General features: G+C 36.8%; 1 protein-coding gene, 1 long non-coding RNA gene and 1 pseudogene across 4 annotated transcripts; 1 reads left to right on the forward strand and 2 right to left on the reverse strand.

Moving 5' to 3' along the window:
* Nucleotides 1-513: 513 nt before the first annotated feature.
* On the forward strand, nt 514-10,627 carry LOC147919278 (uncharacterized). Its single transcript, XM_087503920.1, has 4 exons — nt 514-742; nt 2,454-2,751; nt 3,029-4,392; nt 10,527-10,627. Exons 1-4 carry the CDS (start codon nt 514-516, stop codon nt 10,625-10,627), a joined length of 1,992 nt encoding a protein of 663 aa, XP_087360046.1.
* A 475-nt stretch (nt 10,628-11,102) lies between these two features.
* Nucleotides 11,103-12,674, reverse strand: LOC104771223 (F-box protein At5g25290 pseudogene; annotated as a pseudogene). Its single transcript, XR_015592111.1, has one exon. The product of XR_015592111.1 is annotated as an F-box protein At5g25290 pseudogene (transcript).
* Nucleotides 12,675-15,497: 2,823 nt separating this feature from the next.
* LOC147919279 (uncharacterized) lies at nt 15,498-19,778 on the reverse strand. 2 transcript variants are annotated; one of them, XR_015592603.1, is made up of 7 exons: nt 19,420-19,778; nt 17,245-19,341; nt 16,733-17,091; nt 16,436-16,580; nt 16,191-16,341; nt 15,966-16,117; nt 15,498-15,797 (listed from the first exon to the last, which is right to left on the reverse strand). It is a non-coding gene; the product is annotated as an uncharacterized LOC147919279 (long non-coding RNA). The 2 variants fall into 2 exon arrangements; XR_015592604.1 differs by lacking the exons at nt 17,245-19,341; nt 19,420-19,778 and having other exon boundaries at nt 15,498-15,777; nt 16,733-17,088.
* Between the last annotated feature and the right edge of the window lie 159 nt (nt 19,779-19,937).

Here is a 19,937-nt window from a genome sequence, read left to right on the forward strand (position 1 = left end):
CTTTATCGTCTTGATTCCAGGATCACTTTTTTTAACTATAAATATGAGAAACATGTTTCTGGACAACAAAGAGGACATTGCTAAGCTGAGGAAATGATTTGCTAGGCTTTGGAACTTGGATGATCAAGGAATAGTCAAGTAGGCAATCGAAAAGCCAGAATTGTTCGTTATGAAGCCTTAGAGAGCAGGCAGAGGGTATAACCACAACTGAACATGTAACACCCGAACTCGATACCCGGAACTGGTAAACTGGTTGACTCCCTGGCCCAGCCCAAAACGCTTTTTAAATGCAAAACAACCCGTGAACAACGCAAATGATACTTTTGGCTTAACTAACCTGCAAAAGATAAAGGGATGAACAATTGATAATTACTCAGTGAGAGAAAGCATTAGGACTCTCGAAGTCTCCACACCCAGATTCGCTTAGACAATCAAAAAGTCTAAACCTAAGATAAGCACCAATCATTGTGTCCTAAATCCTTTGACACACAAACATACGCACACATCACACAAATGGAACTATGTCTCATAACCGCCCTAAAGACGGGTCGGATACAACGTGTCAACACACGCTATCCTCGTTCATTATCAGATCCCTCATGCTTTCGCACTTCTTCATGCACCATGCTTACGGAACCTCCAAGCCTCTTGCACTTCGTCCTAGCCTCAATCACTCTTGCTCATGCTTACGGACCCCAAGCGACTCTTGCACTTGTTCTTAGCATTGCACACACGTCGGCTTGTCAGCCATCCTAATCTACCCGCATTCTGCCCCCATAGACCACCACACAACAACAAGGACCTCTCCTTGCATGGCTCTCTGCAGCTGACCCGCATCTATGTGCCTTGGCACCTTATCTCCTCACACAAAAGCACTTATTTTACGACAACATATCATGCATTCACGTAACCACATCAATATCAACCAACACACATTCATTTTCTATTCTCATATTTATTCTAGTTCATATTTATTATAATAAATATATATTAGGTAATATCCCGCACAAATGCGCGGATTGTTGTATAATAAAATATATTTATTAATTTAAATTTATTTGATAATCATAAAAAATTAAAATAATAATTTAAATATCATTAACATTTTTTACACTTTTATTTATTTAAATCATACAATATCAAAATATATAACTTATTTAAATATAATCATACATACATTATACATATCTCTTAAAGTTATTTGTTTTTTTTATTATTCAACTTTGATAATGATAATAATTTTCATTAGTATTTTTGAGCATTTGAGTAATAAAATATTATTAGTAGTAAAAACAATATTTTACTATGTGATTTAAATATATAATTTAAGTTTTTCATATAAACTAACACATAATCTAAAGTATTTAATAATTAAAAACTAAACTATTTTGAAAGTAAAAAATACATATTTCCTATAAAATCATATGAAGTGCAATCAAAATTTTAAAATACGATTCCCAAAGATTTTTTTTAAAAATCATTTTTTATATATATTTTCCTTAGTTTAAGATATATTGCTAGATTTAGTTATAATTTTTAATCCTTGTAATAAAAGCTAGATAGAACATAAAAATATCAATTTTTTTTTCTATATAAAAAAATCTTTAAAGTACATATTTGAATTAAATTTAAAAAATAGTGATTTTTATATCATTATATGTTGAACCACAAACTGAGTATAATGATTATTATTCTAAAATAAATGTATTACAATTTTGTTGGATGTAAGTGAGAGTTAAGAAAAATTGATTTGATAATTATATTACAATTTTTTCATATTCCCCTTAATTTAAGTTATATTGCTAGGCTTAGTTTTAATTTTTCATCCTTGTAGTGAAAGCTAGAAAGAAAATAAATATCAAATTGCTTTTTTATATAGCAAAATCCTTAAAGTATATATTTGAATTAAATTTTAAAATAATGATTTTTATATAATTATATGTTGAATCACAAACTAAATATAATGATGAGTATTCTAAAATATATTTATTACAAATTTGTTGGAGGTAAGAGAGAGGTAAGCAAAATTGATTTGATAATTATATTACAAAAAATTTTAAGAGCTAAACAAACATCTCAAGTAAAGAATTAAGATGTTTGCTTTAGCTTGATTCCCTTGAGATGGTTATAACCAAAATATTATTATGGTCATCAAAATTTTATTATACATATTAGAATACATATGTATTTTCAATCAAAATAATATAAGAAAACAAAGAAGAAAATAAGAAGTACATAAAACAAAGATAAAATAAAATTCAAAACAATGTAACATATATAGTAAACAAAAAATATAATCAAACTCTTAACTGGGTTTTCAACCTATGCAAGAACATTATAAAAAAACTAAGAAAATATTTAGGATTTGGGATATGGTGGAGGAGGATGTGAGAATGGTTATTTATAGGATAGAAAATGATGTTGCGGACGATAGCCTTTTTTCTGTAAAGTAGATAAGGACCAATGCGGGGTTATTTTGGAGATCTTAAAGCAATATGAGGCGGCCTCAGGGCAACAGATCAATTTCGATAAATCTTCCATTCAATTTGGCCACAAGGTAGATGAAGGAGCCAAGCGTGAGGTGCAGGGTATTTTGAAGCTGGGCGGAATGGAGTCGTATTTAGGGATACGGGAGAGTCTGGGAGGGTCTAAGACGAAAGTCTTCTCCTATGTACGGGATCGTCTACAGAACCGTACAAATGGGTGGACAGCGAAACAACTGTCTAGAGGAGGGAAAGAGGTTATGATAAAGTCTGTCGCCACGGCGGTTCCGACTTTTGTCATGTCCTGTTTCTGTCTCCCAAAAACAGTCACATCAAAGCTAACTAGTGCGGTGGCGAATTTTTGGTGGAGTTCGGGACAGTCTGGGGGGATGCATTGATTAGCCTGGGAGAAGTTATGTGGGAGCAAGCAGTTGGGAGGTCTGGGTTCAGGAATGTGGATGACTTTAACACTATTTTATTGGCCAAACAATGTGGAGACTGATTGACGCTCCTGGGTCCCTTTTTGCGCGGGTTTTTAAGGGCAGGTATTACAGGAACTCAAATCCTATGGATCCTATTCGTTCTTATTCTCCATCCTATGGGTGGCGGAGTATTGTTTCAGGTAGATCTTTGGTCAACAAAGGACTTATTATACGGGTTGGCTCTGGTGATTCCATTTCTATATGGACTGACCCATGGATTCCAGCCCAAACCCCAAGACCAGCTGTGAGTAAGGGACCTGTTCAGGACCCTTCTCTGAAAATTTATCATCTTATTGATCGTCAAACTAATTCCTGGCGGTTCGATATGCTCCTTGAGCACTTTCCCCCGGAGGAGGCTGTTTTAATCAGGGCCATACCTTTTGGTAGCCCTCAGATGGTTGACTCGTTGGGGTGGCACTTTACAAAATCAGGAAAGTATTCGGTAAAATCGGGGTATAATGCGGAACATTTGGCAAAACAGGGGTCGCTCGTGCCCCGCATTGGGCCGGACATTACTCCACTTCTAGCGAGAGTTTGGCGGGCGGCATGTCCACCAAAGATACAACACTTCATGTGGCAAGTATTATCAGGATGTATCTCGGTTGCAGCGAATTTGAGGAGACGGGGCATTGCCTGTGATTCAGGTTGTGCCCGCTGTGGGGCGGATGAGGAAACGGTAAACCATGCTATTTTTTGGTGTCCGCCAGCTCGACAAGCTTGGGCTTTACCTCAGGTTCCGGTCGGTCAGGTTTCGTTCCCCACAGATTCTTTGTATGCAATTATGGATCATTTTTTGGGAACGGACAATCCGGGTGCTCAGCTTGCGGTGTTCCCTTGGCTTATGTGGTATATGTGGAAGGCGCGAAATGCTCGAGTCTTTGAGAATGTTATCGACAATTCCGAGGAGGTTGTTAGGATTGCGGTGGGGGAGTCCTCCACATGGTTGCAGGCTCAAACAGAGGAGGAAGTGGAGGATCTAGCTTCGATACCTTGTGCCACTGATAATAGAGGGCCAGGACGAGTAGGGTCGCTGCATACTGTCTTTTCGGGTTACCGGTGTTTTGTTGATGGTTCATGGAAAATGGGAGACGATTTTGCGGGTGCGGGCTGGGTGTGTTCAGCCGCAACAGACGCCTTCACGATAAAAGGAGCCACCAATTTCCGTCAGAGTCTTTCCCCTTTGCATGCAGAAGTAGAAGCTTTTGTTTGGGCTTTGCGCTGCATGATTGGCCATGATTTCCAAGATGTAGCTTTTTATACAGATTGTTCAGACTTGATGAAGATGGTGTCTTCCCCTCAAGACTGGCCGGCGTTCAAGACTTACCTCGATGACATAGAGTTGGACAGGGAGGAGTTCTCGTCTTTCTCTTTATCTTTTATTTCCAGAAGTGCTAATGTTAGTGCGGATTCTTTGGCACGCCAAGCGCGTATGTCACCGCAGCATGTTTTGTTTGTAAATTCTTTCTCTTCACATTGGCTCATATGAGCTGATCATTTGTTGTCAAAAAAAAAAGGATAGAAAATGATGGAAGTTACATTTCTAAAATAATTAAATTAGAAGAGTTACAATTATAATTAAGAGTATGTTTAAATGAAAATGAATGGAGGAGAAAAAGTCAATTCACAATTTATGTAATTTGAGTTACAATTTAGTAGTAAATAATGAATTTAAAGTATACATTAATGTATATACTTAAATGTGTTATTAATTAAAAATAAATATTTATGTAATTTGAGTTATAATTTAGTAGTAAATAATGAATTTAGAGTATGCATTAATGTATATACTTAAATGTGTTATTTAATTAAAAATAAATATTAAAATTTTAAAAATTAAATGTCAAATGTACCAATAATAAGATAGTGAAACTTTACTTTTATGTATATAATTTATATACATATAAATAAGATATACACACATCCAAATATATGTTACTTATATACTATATAACATATATTTATACTCTAGCTTAACTTTAAACTAAGTAACTATCCAAAGACATCTGAATATGTAGAAGACACCAACTACAACTAGTACTCACCTTAGCCAAACAAATAGAATCCTCGGTTTAGACTACCAACAACAGCAATCCGCTTCAACAACAGTCTTGGTCTGCAACGGATTATAATAGCCGATCAAAGACCATATCCATAATATTAATCCATTAATTCATCCCAAAGCAAAGTCTCATCACTTATGCTTATGGTATTTCCTTTATTTAAAATTTTAAATTAATTAGATCAAAATCTAATAATTTAATATACTACAGTTTAATCCTCACGATCACAACATTTGGTTTAAGAACAATCTCAGCTCTCGGTCACCCTATTAATTATAACAGATTAAATCCTTCCGGTTAAGAGATTAAACCACCCAAATATAATAAACACCATGTTACCCACTTAACGTCACAAACCAACTCACGATTCCAACTTCGGTTCAAAATATCAATTACGCACAGTGGTTTAGGCTGGATAATTGTTGGTTCAATAAATCAACTAGCAACACAACACGCACGAGACTAAGCTTTGCTGTTTACCTCTCTTGGCAACATTTCTCGACGGATCTCCTTGACGGCTCAACATGACGGTTTAAGAACATGGTGGCTGCTTCCCCATGGCTCAACAACATACATCAAAAGCAAGCAACAGATTGTGAGACAACGTCAAAAAATTCATGCGCAAGTTACGAAATAAATCTTGGGTTTCCTTACTCTTAACAATCTGGACGACGGCTATGGCTGCTCCGATTACAGCGGCTGACATATTCAGTAACGCACAGTAGCTAGCTAACCAACAGTAGTGACCAACGGTGGTGACCGACGGTGGTGAACGTCTTAGTAATGCTTCTTCTCCACGTAACTCACGACAACAACAATGGTGGACTCGACGATGGCTCCATCACGGGGTGACCACTGTAGGAGCTAGAAATTTGCCTCACTACATAAGAGGTATTGAATAAGAGATAACAACGCAAACGTTAAGGGAAGAATGGAGGCGAGACCGAAATCTTTTTACTTTTTAACTCTTTGAAACCCCCGCAGTGCAACAGGATTAGTGGTTACAAGAATCCCAGGATACAACACATTCACAATCGGGTTTGCTAATCACTCAAACACACCGGCTCTATACAAACTACACTCTATGATACTCTCGAAGACACTTACTTTGTGAGAGAGAGATTGCTGGATGTTTTGTGCTTTTGCTGTGTGTGAGAACAAGCAATTGATTTCGTCAATTCACTGTTTTACAAGGGAAGAACTCATGAGTATATATAGAGGACTTGGATGACTTGGGTTTGAAATTGATTCTCCACAACTTTACCGAGTCCATCGCAAATCTAGGAGGTGGGCGACGTGAAGAAGCGACGATCTCTCAAAGAAGTCCAACTCTCCACTTGATCACGAATCCAAAGAGACCGAGTCTCACGGAGACGTGAAACAGAGTTTTGACTCTATTCAATCTGACCCACTCCTCACCAAACCATTAAGGCCTAATTTCTCATTCACACAGTCCAATTTTATTAAGCCCACTAAGTTTAAATAAATTGAGGTCCAACAACAACTACAACACCTACTCAATACTTATCTCTGATGAGATTTGCTTTGTTCGAGCTTCCTTTCTTTGATCTAAAATGGAGACGGCGTATGTTCGTAGACACATTCACGAGCACTTACACCAATCATAAACCCTTGTATTTTGTGTTTAATTCACATGGATCATTAATGGGCCGTAACTTAGTAACAAAATTTGACCACCTACCTATTATGGAATTGAGGATGTTATGATTCTCCCCCACTTAAAATAAATTTGTCCTCGAATTTGCGAATCAGTTTCTCCCCCACTTAGTTTTTGTCCCAATTTGGAGTGTCCTTCTGTTTGATCTTTAACGTTTTAGAGATTATCCAATCTAACTTGGAGTGTCCTTCTCCTATATGTCCGGTTTGATTTTTTTTCCAAACTTTTCCGGTCAACAACGAATCACAAGTTTCCACTTGGTTAAAGTGTAACCATTCTAGTTTTTTCCCTTTTAAAGAAATTATTTCTCCATGTTCCTCATTTTCAGCTTTTGATTAGGTGAAACTCAACTCTTCCATTACTATGATTTACTCCAACGCAACATAGGGTGTCAAGTGTATAGTTCCTCTTAACTTTCCATCGCGTAGACATCATAACACACATCTTTCAAATAGTTCTGAAACTTGAAAAGAATACTCCAATTTCCCACAAAGGTTTTTCCATTACCTCATGACATTGACTTGTAAAAATAACCAATTCACCAACATACGACCTTGTCTAATAATGTTCTGAAGTGTACACATCCACCATGACCATTATGGTTTTGTGCAATACGGAGTTAAATGATCCACCAAGTTTTTGTTGCGCTCACTCTGTAAAAAGTTGACATCCCTTTGAAAGTTTTCCAATTTTTAAAATTATCACAGTGTTTCCCAACACTCTCTTAGGATTCCCGTTCCGTTTTAGGTTTCATACTTCCATGCTCTTTTTTATTTTATTTTATATTGTTACCTCCCACGTAATCTTCATTTGCCACAGAATGTCCATTCTGCATTAGTCGAACATCAAATCAAAATAATGTTAACTTATAGTCCTTAGTGAAGTGGGTTCCGTTACCACATAATAAAATTAATGATTTGTTAACACTTCATCTTATCTTATTTCTTCAAACAATTTTTTTTTCCCTCCGAAACAACATCCATTTTCTAACAAAACCCACAATATAGGAATTATTTATCTTGTTTTTTTCTTTTTACTCCTCAATATTTTTCGTTTTGACTCATCCAGCTGTACACCTACTCAAGTTACCTCCTTACTGCTAGTCGTCCGTAGCAGTCAACCAACAATCTCCATTTTCACCATGCCCTTTCCCATTTGGATTAAGACAACTTCCAATTATAAACAACCTATCTCCAATGTCATGACACATTCTTTTTTTTTTTTAATCATCTCCAATGTCATTACACACAATAATAATATGTAGAAGTCAATAATCTACATTAATGTGTGGTGTCCTCCCACACTGCTCTTTTCCACTTCCTCCGCTGCAATTCCCTGTTGTGCTATCCAAACACTAGAATAATCTCGACTGGTGATCTTTATACAATACCTCATCTTTAAACTTTGTGGCCAATCTTGATAAATCTCATTCAAAGATATTAACTTAGATATTCGTCAAATTTCCATTTGACTTTTAGAAGCTAGTATCCCACACCTTCGTCTACTCGAATATCACGTCCTTCCATGTGGGTTGAGTAATTGGTTTAACCATACTAGCAAACTCCTTACCAACTTCTAGTTGTTACATACGACTCCAAGAAAAGCTACAGACCTTATTAGCATTTTTTTCCATCAACGTTAACTTCTCCAAGTCAACTTATCACTTCAGCTTCTAAGCCTACACGGCCGTGAAATTCAATCTCCCTCAGGACTGCCTCTCGGGTCAGAACCTGTTTGACATAACCTTGGGCTCTGATACCAAAATTGTAACACCCGAACTCGATACCCGGAACTGGTCAACAGGTTGACTCATTGGCCCGGCCCAAAACGCTTTTTAAATGCAAAACCACCAGCGAACAACACAATGGATACTTTTGGCTTAACCAACCTGCAAAAGATAGAGGGATGAGCAAAGTGAGGGAAAGCCTTAGGGCTCTCGAAGTCTCTACATCCAAATACGCTTAGACAATCACAAAGTCTAAATCCAAGACAAGCAGCAATCATTGTGTCATAAATCCTTTGACACACAAACATACGCACACATCACACAAATGGAACTACGTCCCATAACCGCCCTAAAGATGGGTCGGATACAACGTGTCAACACACACTATCCTCGTGCATTATCAGATCCCTCATGCTTTCGCACTTCTTCATGCAAAATGCTTACGGAACCTCCATGCCTCTTGCACTTCGTCCTAGCATCAATCACTCGTGCTCATGCTTAGGGACCCCAAGCGCCTCTTGCACTTGTTCCTAGCATTGCACACATGTCGGCTCGTCAGCCATCCTGATCTACCTGCATTCCGCACCCGTAGACCACCAGACAACTACAAGGACCTCTCCTTGCAGGACTCTCTGCGGCTCACCCGCATATATATGCTTTGGCACCTTATCTCCTCGCATAAAAACACTTATTTTACGACAACATAACATGCATTCATGCAACCACATCAATATTAACCAACACACATTTATTTTTTATTGTCATATTTATTCTAGTTCTTATATATTATAATAAATATATATTTATATACATATAAATAAGATATATACTCATCCAAATATACGTTATTTATATACTATGTAACATATATGTATACTTAGCTTAACCTTAAACTAAGTAACTATCCAAACACATCTAAATATGTAGAAGACATCAACTAGTACTCACCTTAGCCACACAAATAGAATCCTTGGTTTAGACTACCAACAACAGAAATCTGCTTCAACAACAGTCTCTGCAATGGGTTATAATAGCCGATCAAAGACCATATCCATAATATTAGTCCATTAGTTCATCCCAAAGCAAAGTCTCATCACTTATGCTTATGGTATTTCCTTTATTTAAATTAATTAGATCAAAATCTAATAATTTAATATACCACAGTTTAATCCTCACGATCACAACATTTGGTTTAAGAACAATCTCAGCTCTCGGTCACCCTATTAATTATAACAGATTAAATTCTTCCGGTTAAGAGATTAAACCAACCAAATATAATAAACACCACGTTACCCACTTAACGTCACAAACCAACTCACGATTCCAACTTCGGTTCAAAATATCAACTACATGATCGTTGGTTTAGGCTGGATAAATGTTGGTTCAATAAATCAACAACACAAGTTACACAACACGCACGAGACTAAGCTTCGCTGTTTACCTCTCTTGGCAACATTTCTCGGCGGATCTCATTGACGGCTCAACATGACGGTTTAAGAACATGGTGGCTGCTTCCCCATGGCTCAACAACATACATCAAAAGCAAGCAACAGATCGTGAGACAACGTCATAAACTTTATGCGCAAGTTACGAAATAAATCTTGGGTTTCCTTACTCTTAACAATCTGGACGACGGCTATGGCTGCTCCGATGACAGCGGCTGACATCTTCGGTAACGCACAGTGGCTAACTAACCAACAGTAGTGACCAACGGTGGTGAACGTCTTAGTAATGCTTCTTCTCCACGTAACTCACGACAACAACAATGGTGGACTCGACGATGGCTCCATCACGGGGTGACAACTACAACACCGACTCAATACTTAACTCTGATGAGATTTGCTTTGTTCGAGCTTCCTTTCTTTGATCTAAAATGGGGACAGCGTATGTTCGTAGACACATACAAGAGCACTTACACCAATCATAAACCCTTGTCTTTTGTGTTTAATTCACATGGATCATTAATGGGCCATAACTTAGTAACAAATTTTGGCCCACCTACATATTATGGAATTGAGGATGTTACAGAACAAGTCCCCCTAACTCCCCAATTTCTCTTGGTCATATTCTTAAGCGTATCTTCTTGGATTCTTCCAGGAAACAACATCTATGGAGATGATGTGAGGGAAAATCTTCTGAGACTGCAGAAAGAAGGAATTGATGGAAACGCTGCTTATATCCTGATGCAGAGGTGTTAAACACGTTCATGGTGCGAGAAGGTGTTTACCATAAAAGTCAAGCTATATCAGAACTCAGTGCCTATGGTGCATACCTCAGGTACACAAGAGCAGAAAGAAGAAGAACTTGGTAATGTTTCATTCATTCTCTACTTAACTTTGTGCCATATTCTTTGATTAAATGAAATGTGTAGGAACAAAGACAAGGTTATAGTAAACGAGCAGAGTGGTTATCTAATGCGCACTAAGATCTCATCATCAGATTAAGGCGGCATTGCAGCTGGTTTTGGAGTCTTGGACAGCATTCATTTGAATTGGACAGTATTCACATTCGCAATCATCCTGATAAATTCTTCTACTGGTTTATTTCTTCTTATTCTTGCTTGTTGACGATTTGTGTATTAATCCATGTAGATCAATAGGACCACAAATCATACATAACTTGCTTATTGTTAATTTAACTTATTTTAGAGGTGTCATGTAAGAGAAACGAATATAAATGAAAAAAGATATATAAACGGGATCTGCAAATCTCCATATAGAGGAAGAAACAAATCAAGACCCAAGAGGAGAAACCAAGGCAGAGAGAAGCAAAAGGGAGAAACCATGGGAAATCGCTCAAGTGTCTTCTTTGTTGCAAGATAGATCAAACAGGGAATTAACCCTCTCATGTCTGTAAGATTAAGACGGGAGAAACCATCGAGCATCCTTGGGGTTCAAGTTGGAGAGGCTGGGGAATTGTGTTAGCTTCTTTGTGTCAAGATTGAATACACAGATGCAGGGGAAGATGTCTGGGCATGAAGGTTTCAGTTTACAGTTACGAAGACGGTCATGACGGGTGAAGTAGATGGAGTTTGGTTGGATACCGAGGGTAGGGTCAGCAGGCACAGTGAAACCTAAATCCAGAAGGCGGGCCTCATGGCCTAAAGAATCTACCTCGACAGACAGGTTCAGTTTGTGTATAAGCTCATCCGGATCTGGATTAGGATCCGTCTTGTAGAGGCGGAAGATCCTAGTAGGTATTTCAGAGGTTGCCTTATTATAAGCGATGCTCTCGACCAACAAAACCTCTCCCGAGGTTGTGACAGCAATGTTATGACTAGAGATTGCTCCATCATCATATGTGTTTTCATCATCACTCGCTGGATAAAATGGTAGTAATATGTAACTGTCGGGCACAACATCCTTGAAACCTTCTGGTACAGAAAAATCCAGGATTCGAATGAATCGGCGAGTTGTGTAGACGTAAAGAGTATCACCCCGGAGTACCATATCAGATAAGCCTCGAAACTCTCTGGGAACATCGATCCGTGTTGGAATGGTACGGTAATGATCTTGCCCCTTCTTGCAAAAGGCTATATATGGGGAACCTGTATCAAAAAACCATGCGACAGTGTATTCCTCTTTCTTCTCGTCTACCCACAAAAGACCTCTCAGATCAACCACACTCTTATTGGAGTAACCTAAGCCACCACTAGCTAATCTCTCCTTGAATTCCCCATCTCCTATCCGCTTAAGAGTAAAGTGGCCACCCTTATTAATTGAGTCTAGAGGGGGAAGATTGATCCTATTCCTCTCCCCGCCGCTAAACACATGTACGATACAGAGATTGGATCCAGAATCTAGCGCCAGGAACCAGTTACCTGAGTTTGCCAGGAATCGAATCCCTGAAAAGTCTCTCTTTCTCTTGTAAACTCTATCTTCGTCCGGGTTGTAAAGCACACAATCGCTTTCTTCAAACAGCATCATCAGCCATGAAGATCCCCTTTGCCGGTGCAAAGTTTGTTTCGAGCATAAATACCAATTCGCACACACCATCTTAGCGCGGTGGAAATCCACAAAACTCAAACGTTCGAAAACAGATCTCAAGATATCCATAGAGAGCTCCGACCAGCTGCCACTCTCCATAGTTTCTTTCCGTTGTTGCAGGCGACACTTCTCGGCAAAGAAGAACATAGGGTTTACTCATAAAATTATTTCCTTACATTTTTTTGTTCCTTTGTTAATTTTGTTAATATCTTTACAGTTTAATTTTTTTTTTGTCGATGAATAATACCATATAAATGTCACCAACTTATTAGTGCTTTTTTAGAAGCTAAATCATACTCCTTCCGTTTCAAAATATATGATGTTTTAGTGAAAACACGCATATTAAAAAATAATTACTTTTAAAAAGTTTAACCAATCATAAATAAGTCTGTATAATAGAAAATATTAATTTAATCTAAAAGTTGCATCGAAAGTTGGAAATATCCTATATTATGAAACAAAAATACTTCTCTAAACATCCTATATTATGAAACGGAGGGAGTATAAAATAAAATCTCTATAAATTATTAATTTATAAAAGTTTATTTAAGCATTATTATTACAAGTTTAACCCTACTATCATATGACATATTACAAAAAATACCATTGAATAAATATATTTTTCAAAACAAAAAAAATAAATAAAACCATTTATAAAGAGTAAAATTGTCCAACAGAAAAAATTTCAACTATGCAACAAAAAAATAACACCAAATTTTTTTTTTCTTTTTTGTCGACTGGAATTATTATTAATCAACTTGTTGTGAAACCAAAGGTGAAATACAACACTAAAACCGGCGGACGACATTGATATCCCCGGAGTCTTTAAGCCGGCAGACGACATTTATGTCCCCAGAGTCTAAAGATGGAACTACTAAACAGAGATTTTACAACCAAAAACAAAAGGAAACAATACCTTAAACTAAAAACAGAAGCAACCGGCAATAAAGCCTAAAGAGAGAAAGTAGAACAAAGAAAAACAAAGCACCTCTTCTTCTGAAGCACCGGCGAGTGAGATTTACCAAGGATGCCCAAGGCCAAACCGAAGTAACATCTACCACCTCCTATCATGGTGAGAGGCGATCTCTCAAGGCTTCATAAACCGGCAAGCAACTCGCTTCCCGGTGCGACGACGACATTGGTATGCCAATGAACGTCAAACTAAATCCTTTCAAACGCAAACAGATCTCAACAGATCTCGAAAGCAAGTACAAGGAGTGAGGCATAACTTCTCAAACAGCACCAATCTCAACGAGAACGACAATACTCAAAACAGCTATCACCACACTGATCAATAGCAAGAAGAAGATAACTCGATAAACTTTGGAGACTACCATCATAATCAAACAAAACGAAACCTCTACTTAGCAAGGGATAGATTCCCCAATCGAAGGTCAGAAAACTCTGCACACCATACTAAACTACTAATCCTCTAGCAACTCGGAGAAGAAAAACGATCAGAACAAAAGTTCACCAGACTGAAGACAAAAACCAAGCAACAGAATGGAGAAGATCAAACAACGAAACACTAGCTCACGCTGGATCTGACGAAGACGAATCTTCCATCCTCTGCCACCGCTGGGAAAGGGAGATCCACACTCTCTGAGAAGAAAGCTGGATTATCAAACCTTGATATGAAGAGCCGTCAACAACCGCAGCAAACCGATTTCACGATCGAGACACCGGAGTTAGCTAAGGCCGAAAAGAAGACAAGCACAAACTTAAAGGTTAGCTACATGGACCCTCTCACGGCTACGGCGAAGAGCGCCGCTCACCGGAGAGGGCAAACGAAGATCTGAAAGTTTTTTTTTTTGTGGCGGCTAGGGCGACCTCGTCGAGAGAGAAAGAAAGTTTTTAGTGTATATTAATTGTTTTTTATTTTATTTCTCAACACATTACTTATATAGAGATTAGTTGCTTAAATTTTAAAATAATGAAGAAGCTTAAATCATGAAATAGAGACTGATTTTTTCATTTTTAAATAAAAATTATCAAAATGAAAACAAAGTATCAAAATATAGTTTTTTCCAATCATAAGTTAATGCTTTTTGAACTTATTCCAAATTAATAGAATTTATACAACAAAACAAAAATCAGAATACATTTGCTCATAATCAACTCACAAATTCTGAATTTTATAATAATCATATTTTAATCAATTCGAATAAAAGAACCTATTTTCGTCAATAGTATCATTAACAGTTTTTCATAACAATAATATTAGATTATAAAATATGGTATTTGAATAACTAGAAATCCAATATCCTTACACATAATTTTAATCTTAATTTTAAAAAACAGCTACAAAAATATTTTACTAAAAAATCATAAATAATAATTATGATCAATCATAATATTTGTTTTCTTTAAATAATTATTTTGATCATTTGAAATTAATATAAAAATAATTAGCCACATAAAATTATTAAACTTCCACTACTAAACAGTGTGGGTTACATCTTTTTTTTTGGCAAATTTTTTACAATTTATGATCTTTTTTTGCTAAAAGTCTTCGTCTGATCAGAAATTAATTCAAAATTGAGAGGATTTGACATTTATAATTTAATATAATTGGATGATTAAGAAACTAAATTCTCCATCGTAGGAGAGGTAATATATTGTTGTACCAACTATACAAAACATATTTATACTTTACGGTTAAATTATTTGATACTTATGAATATTCAAAATATATGATTTTTCCCCGACCTTGATGATTTTTTAGTGAAAATGATATTTTTTACTCCATTTCAACTTCCACTCATATAATTCTCATGCACTTTAATTTATTTTCTATATTGACTCAATATTAAAATATTTTAAAAATATAAAATTACATTTAATTTATCAAACATTTTGGGCTCTGTACATGGCGTAGTAAATATCTTATTAAAATTTTAAAAGCAAAAATAACATATTTTATTCAATACTATATATTTAACTAAAATACTGTGAGACTAGATTAGAACCCGAGGTACACCGCGGAGCAAAATTATTTATAATTAAAATATTAAAACTATAAATTGTACTTGTTTGTTAAATATGTTATAATTATATAATAATTGTTAAATAAGCCATATAATACCGCAATAAAAATTATTTTTTATAGAAAATTTATTTAAATTTAATTACATATGTCTATTCTTTGATACTGACAGTGTTAACAAAATAATGAACAGTGACAGTGATACTGACAGTGGTCAACGCTTCCATACTTGCTCTAGTCCCCAAAGCTCCTGGTGCTTCTTTGATATCGGATTTCAGACCCATCTCGTGTCTAAACACCCTGTACAAGGTTGTGTCCAAGTTGCTTGTCGCGAGGCTGAAGCCTGCTCTCCCGGATCTTGTACAGCCAAACCAAACTGCGTTTATCCAAGGAAGGCTGTTAGTAGAAAACACTCTATTAGCTGCTGAATTAGTAAGTGGATATCACAAAGAGAATGGAGCAAAGCGAGTTACTATTAAGGTAGACATTGCAAAGGCGTTTGACACTGTTCGTTGGGAGTTTATATTTAGCTGTCTAAGAGGTATTGAAGTTCCTGAATTATACCTCAGATGGCTAAGAGCTTGTATTTGCACGCAATCTTTCTCTGTTGGATTTAATGGAACAGTTCACGGGTACTTCAAAGGTTCCAGAGGCTTGCGGCAAGGGGATCCATTATCTCCCTATTTGTTTGTCCTTGCTATGAACTGTCTATCAGCCTGTTTGGACAAAGCAGCGGCAGAAGGTAAGATCAAATATCATCACAAGTGTGAAAAACAGAAACTAACCCACCTGTGTTTTGCTGATGATCTGTTGATCTTTACGGATGGATCTGCCTCTTCAGTGCAAAATGTTCTACAGGTCTTGCGCGAGTTTGAAGCAGTCTCTGGACTAGCTATCAGTCTGCCAAAGACTAGTTTCTTTACTTCAGGTCTCTCCCAATCTGAGATTGATCACATCCATACTATCACTGGCATTAGTCACGGGCAATTACCAATTAGATACTTAGGCCTTCCACTTTGCACTAAAAAACTCACCTTATTGGATTGCGCCCCGTTGCTACAAAAGGTGAAGAGCCGGTTTAATGCTTGGACCACTAAGACTCTCTCTTTTGCTGGCCGGCTTCAACTACTAAATTCGGTCATTGCTGGTATTTCTAACTTCTGGTGCTCCGGTTTTGTTCTGCCAAAAAAGTGTATTAGGTTATTAAACTCTCTGTCGAGTGCTTTCCTTTGGAAAGGCACTACAGAGGGTCACCATTCAGCAAGAGTCGCATGGACAACAGTCACAGCAGAGAAGAAAGAAGGAGGGTTGGGAATTAGAGACTTATTTACCTGGAACAAAGCGTGTATGGCGAAGCTCATTTGGCTTCTCTTCTTCAAGTCAGGTTCGGTCTGGGTTGCTTGGTTTAGATCTGCAGTATTGTCGGATAACATCAGCAAATTCTGGACTCTTAAACCTAATAGCAAAAACTCTTGGATAACAAACAAGTTTCTAAGGATTAGAGATGCAGTTTATCCATGGATTAGGCTAAAAGTGGGAGATGGAACTAGTTGTCAATTTTGGACAGACCACTGGAGTAAACTGGGAAGAATGGAAACTTATCTTTCTGATGTTGGACTTCATCAAATAGGCATCCCTCGTGGAGCTAGACTAGCTGATTTGTGGAGACGGGGGGCTTGGAGGTTACCTGCTGCAAGATCAGATAAAATGGTTAATGTGCATATTGAGATTTCAACTATTACCTTACTGCAACAAGCTGACTCTTACTACTGGTGGATCGATGATCACTCAAAAGACTCTCATACAACAGGAAATATCTGTTCAGCTCTAAGGGAGAAGTTACCGATTGTATCTTGGCATAGTATTGTGTGGATCTCTGGAGGAATCCCAAAGCATAAGTTCCTCGCTTGGTTGTTTGTCTTAAATAGATGCCCAACCCGTGATCGAATGTTGAGTTGGGGACTGCAGGTTGATTCCTGCTGCCTGCTATGCGCTACCGAACCAGAGAGCAGGGACCATCTCTTCTTTGACTGTTCGTTCTCTTGGTTGGTGTGGTGTAATGTTGCGGATCGATGCTTATACACCCCTTCTAGATCTTGTTCCGTTACTCTTCAGAGTCTTGGGTCATTCAGGGGACCTCGGGTCTTAAAAAATCTCCTCCTTCTAGCCTGGCAAGCAACGATCTACACGCTATGGACGGAGAGAAATCATCGGCTACATCGAAGCAGCTACAAATCCTCTGACCTCCTACTACGCCAGATTGATACTACCATCAGAAACAGAGCCTCTAGCTTGCGTGACACGAACCCGACGCTCTCTCTTGATCTTTTTCATCACTGGTTCTCTAACTCTGCGAGGAGGTCGACCTAAGTGCAAAACCCTAATTTCTATCTGCGATCTGAAATTTCAACCTCTTCACTGATGAATCTCGGGGTGACAATAATTGAAGCTGGTTTGGGTGGTTGGTGAGCTCAACCGTTTTCTTGGTTCAATTACAACTACTGGTTCAAGTTGTGGTTCTCTTCTAACTAGGTTTCAAACACTCGGTTTAGTTTCTACCTATTTGGGCTTTCACATCTTTTATATTTAACTGGGTTGTGGCCCTGTAAAACTTTCTTTTGTTTTTCCTAAGTTTTTAATCGAATGCCTTTTAACAAAAAAAAAAATAAAAAAAAATAATGAAATGATGTTTTACCCGTGTAACACCGAATTACTGATATTTTTTAATTTATATAAATATCGATATAACCTGTCCCGCTATATAACTCCGTCTGGAGATATTTTAACTCACACTATATCATCTTAATTTTTAATATTTATTGTGTATCTACGGTATAATATTTATCATATTTAACTTTTAAAAAGTTTTAAATATTTTTCATATTTAAACTTTTTAAAAATCTTTAAAATAAAGAACCGGAATAAACCAAATAAAAGTTTTTAAAGTTTGAATGCCTGATAAATCAAGGGTCTACTCATTTGTATTCAGAATCATTTTGGCAATTGAGAATATGATTAATGTCATAGTTATTTCAATGTAATTTTCCAGAAATTTTGTCTACAAATTCATTTTCCGGAAATGTCTAGATTATTAGCAAAAGAGTATATTTTTGCAGGTCCTATGAAATTTTGGACATCGTTTTGTCTACAACCTAAATAAATGGAGACCCTTAAATTATAAATTATTAAGAGGCCCATAAAATACTAAGAGGTCCATATAAAATTGCTAGAGGGACAAAATTAATTGCATTAGTAGTATTAATTGCAAAAACTTTCCTTATTAGTATTTTTGAGCAAAAACTGCTGCAAAAATACTAGTATAGATATTAGAAATGTTACTCTAAAGACGACCACTACAGTTAGTACTTCGTTAAGTTTACTATACCGCCAATAGTCAAAACCAAAATATGAAATTAAATATATAAATTAGAGTAAATCAAATAAAGATGTTACTATTATTTTGTAACTAATGAATTAAAATTTATGTGCGGACGCTTTGGCGTTCCTAGATGATTCTGTCTGAAGAAGCAGTGAGTCCCTTTCTGTTATCCACCGGTTTAGCAAAAGTAAAAAACTAAGACATAATTTAAAGGTAATGATCATAATAATAATGTCTGACCAAAAGAATTTAAGAAAAGAAGGGATGATTCATTTAGTTTTGTCAGCTAGCTAGCTGCAGAAATGGGAGGGCCTTTAAATCAGTAACAGGAAGACTTACTCATTGGTTGCTTTGCTTTGCTTTGAGCTGTCATTTAGCTTTTGGGGTTACAGAGGATTGTGTTGTTGGGTCCCAACAATACTGAAATTGCCTCCTAATTTCCCACAGAGAGCACAAGGATTTTTTCCCTTCCACGTCCTCAGTTGAGTGATCACCACTCTTTTTTCTCACAGACAGATGAATCAGGCACCAATCCTTTTGCGTTTCATCTGAGTCAAAAGCCTGAAGAAAAAGGTGTGGCATACAATTACTCACAGATATATATACATCTCTCAGCCTAAAAAGCAAAAAATACCATACCTACGACGACTGGAAAGGGATAAACATACTATGAGATAAGCGGATAAATAAGGGAATCCTTCAAATGGTAAGTTTCAAAGTAAAAGTGTGTTATGGTATAAATTACCTAAATTTCTATTTTACCCTTTACAAATACAATAATTGTTTTCTGTTTCTAACTAATAAGCTCAAATAATATGATAAGTGTTGTGAACTATATCATAAGCTTGGAGGTAATAAGATGATTATTATGAGAAGGATCAAAAGAGAAGAGATCTAGAGAATGAGTGTATGGACTTTAGAGAGAAGTTAGAGGGAAACTAGATAGAAAACTTAGAGAGATAATAAGATTTCTCTTCTCTTCTTCTTATTATATCTACATCTCTCTCATTTTTCTCATATACATAACCTCTATATATACTAGTGATAAGATTATGATGACTCATGCACTACACAAGGTAACAAAGACAAGTGTACAAATATGAAGGACAAGTGGTGAACAAGTGTTACACCAAGCAAAGGGATATGTGTCATTAAGA

The sequence above is a fragment of the Camelina sativa genome, chromosome 20 (genome assembly GCF_030686135.1).
Source record: "Camelina sativa cultivar CO46 ecotype springtype chromosome 20, ASM3068613v1".
Lineage (NCBI taxonomy): Eukaryota > Viridiplantae > Streptophyta > Magnoliopsida > Brassicales > Brassicaceae > Camelina > Camelina sativa.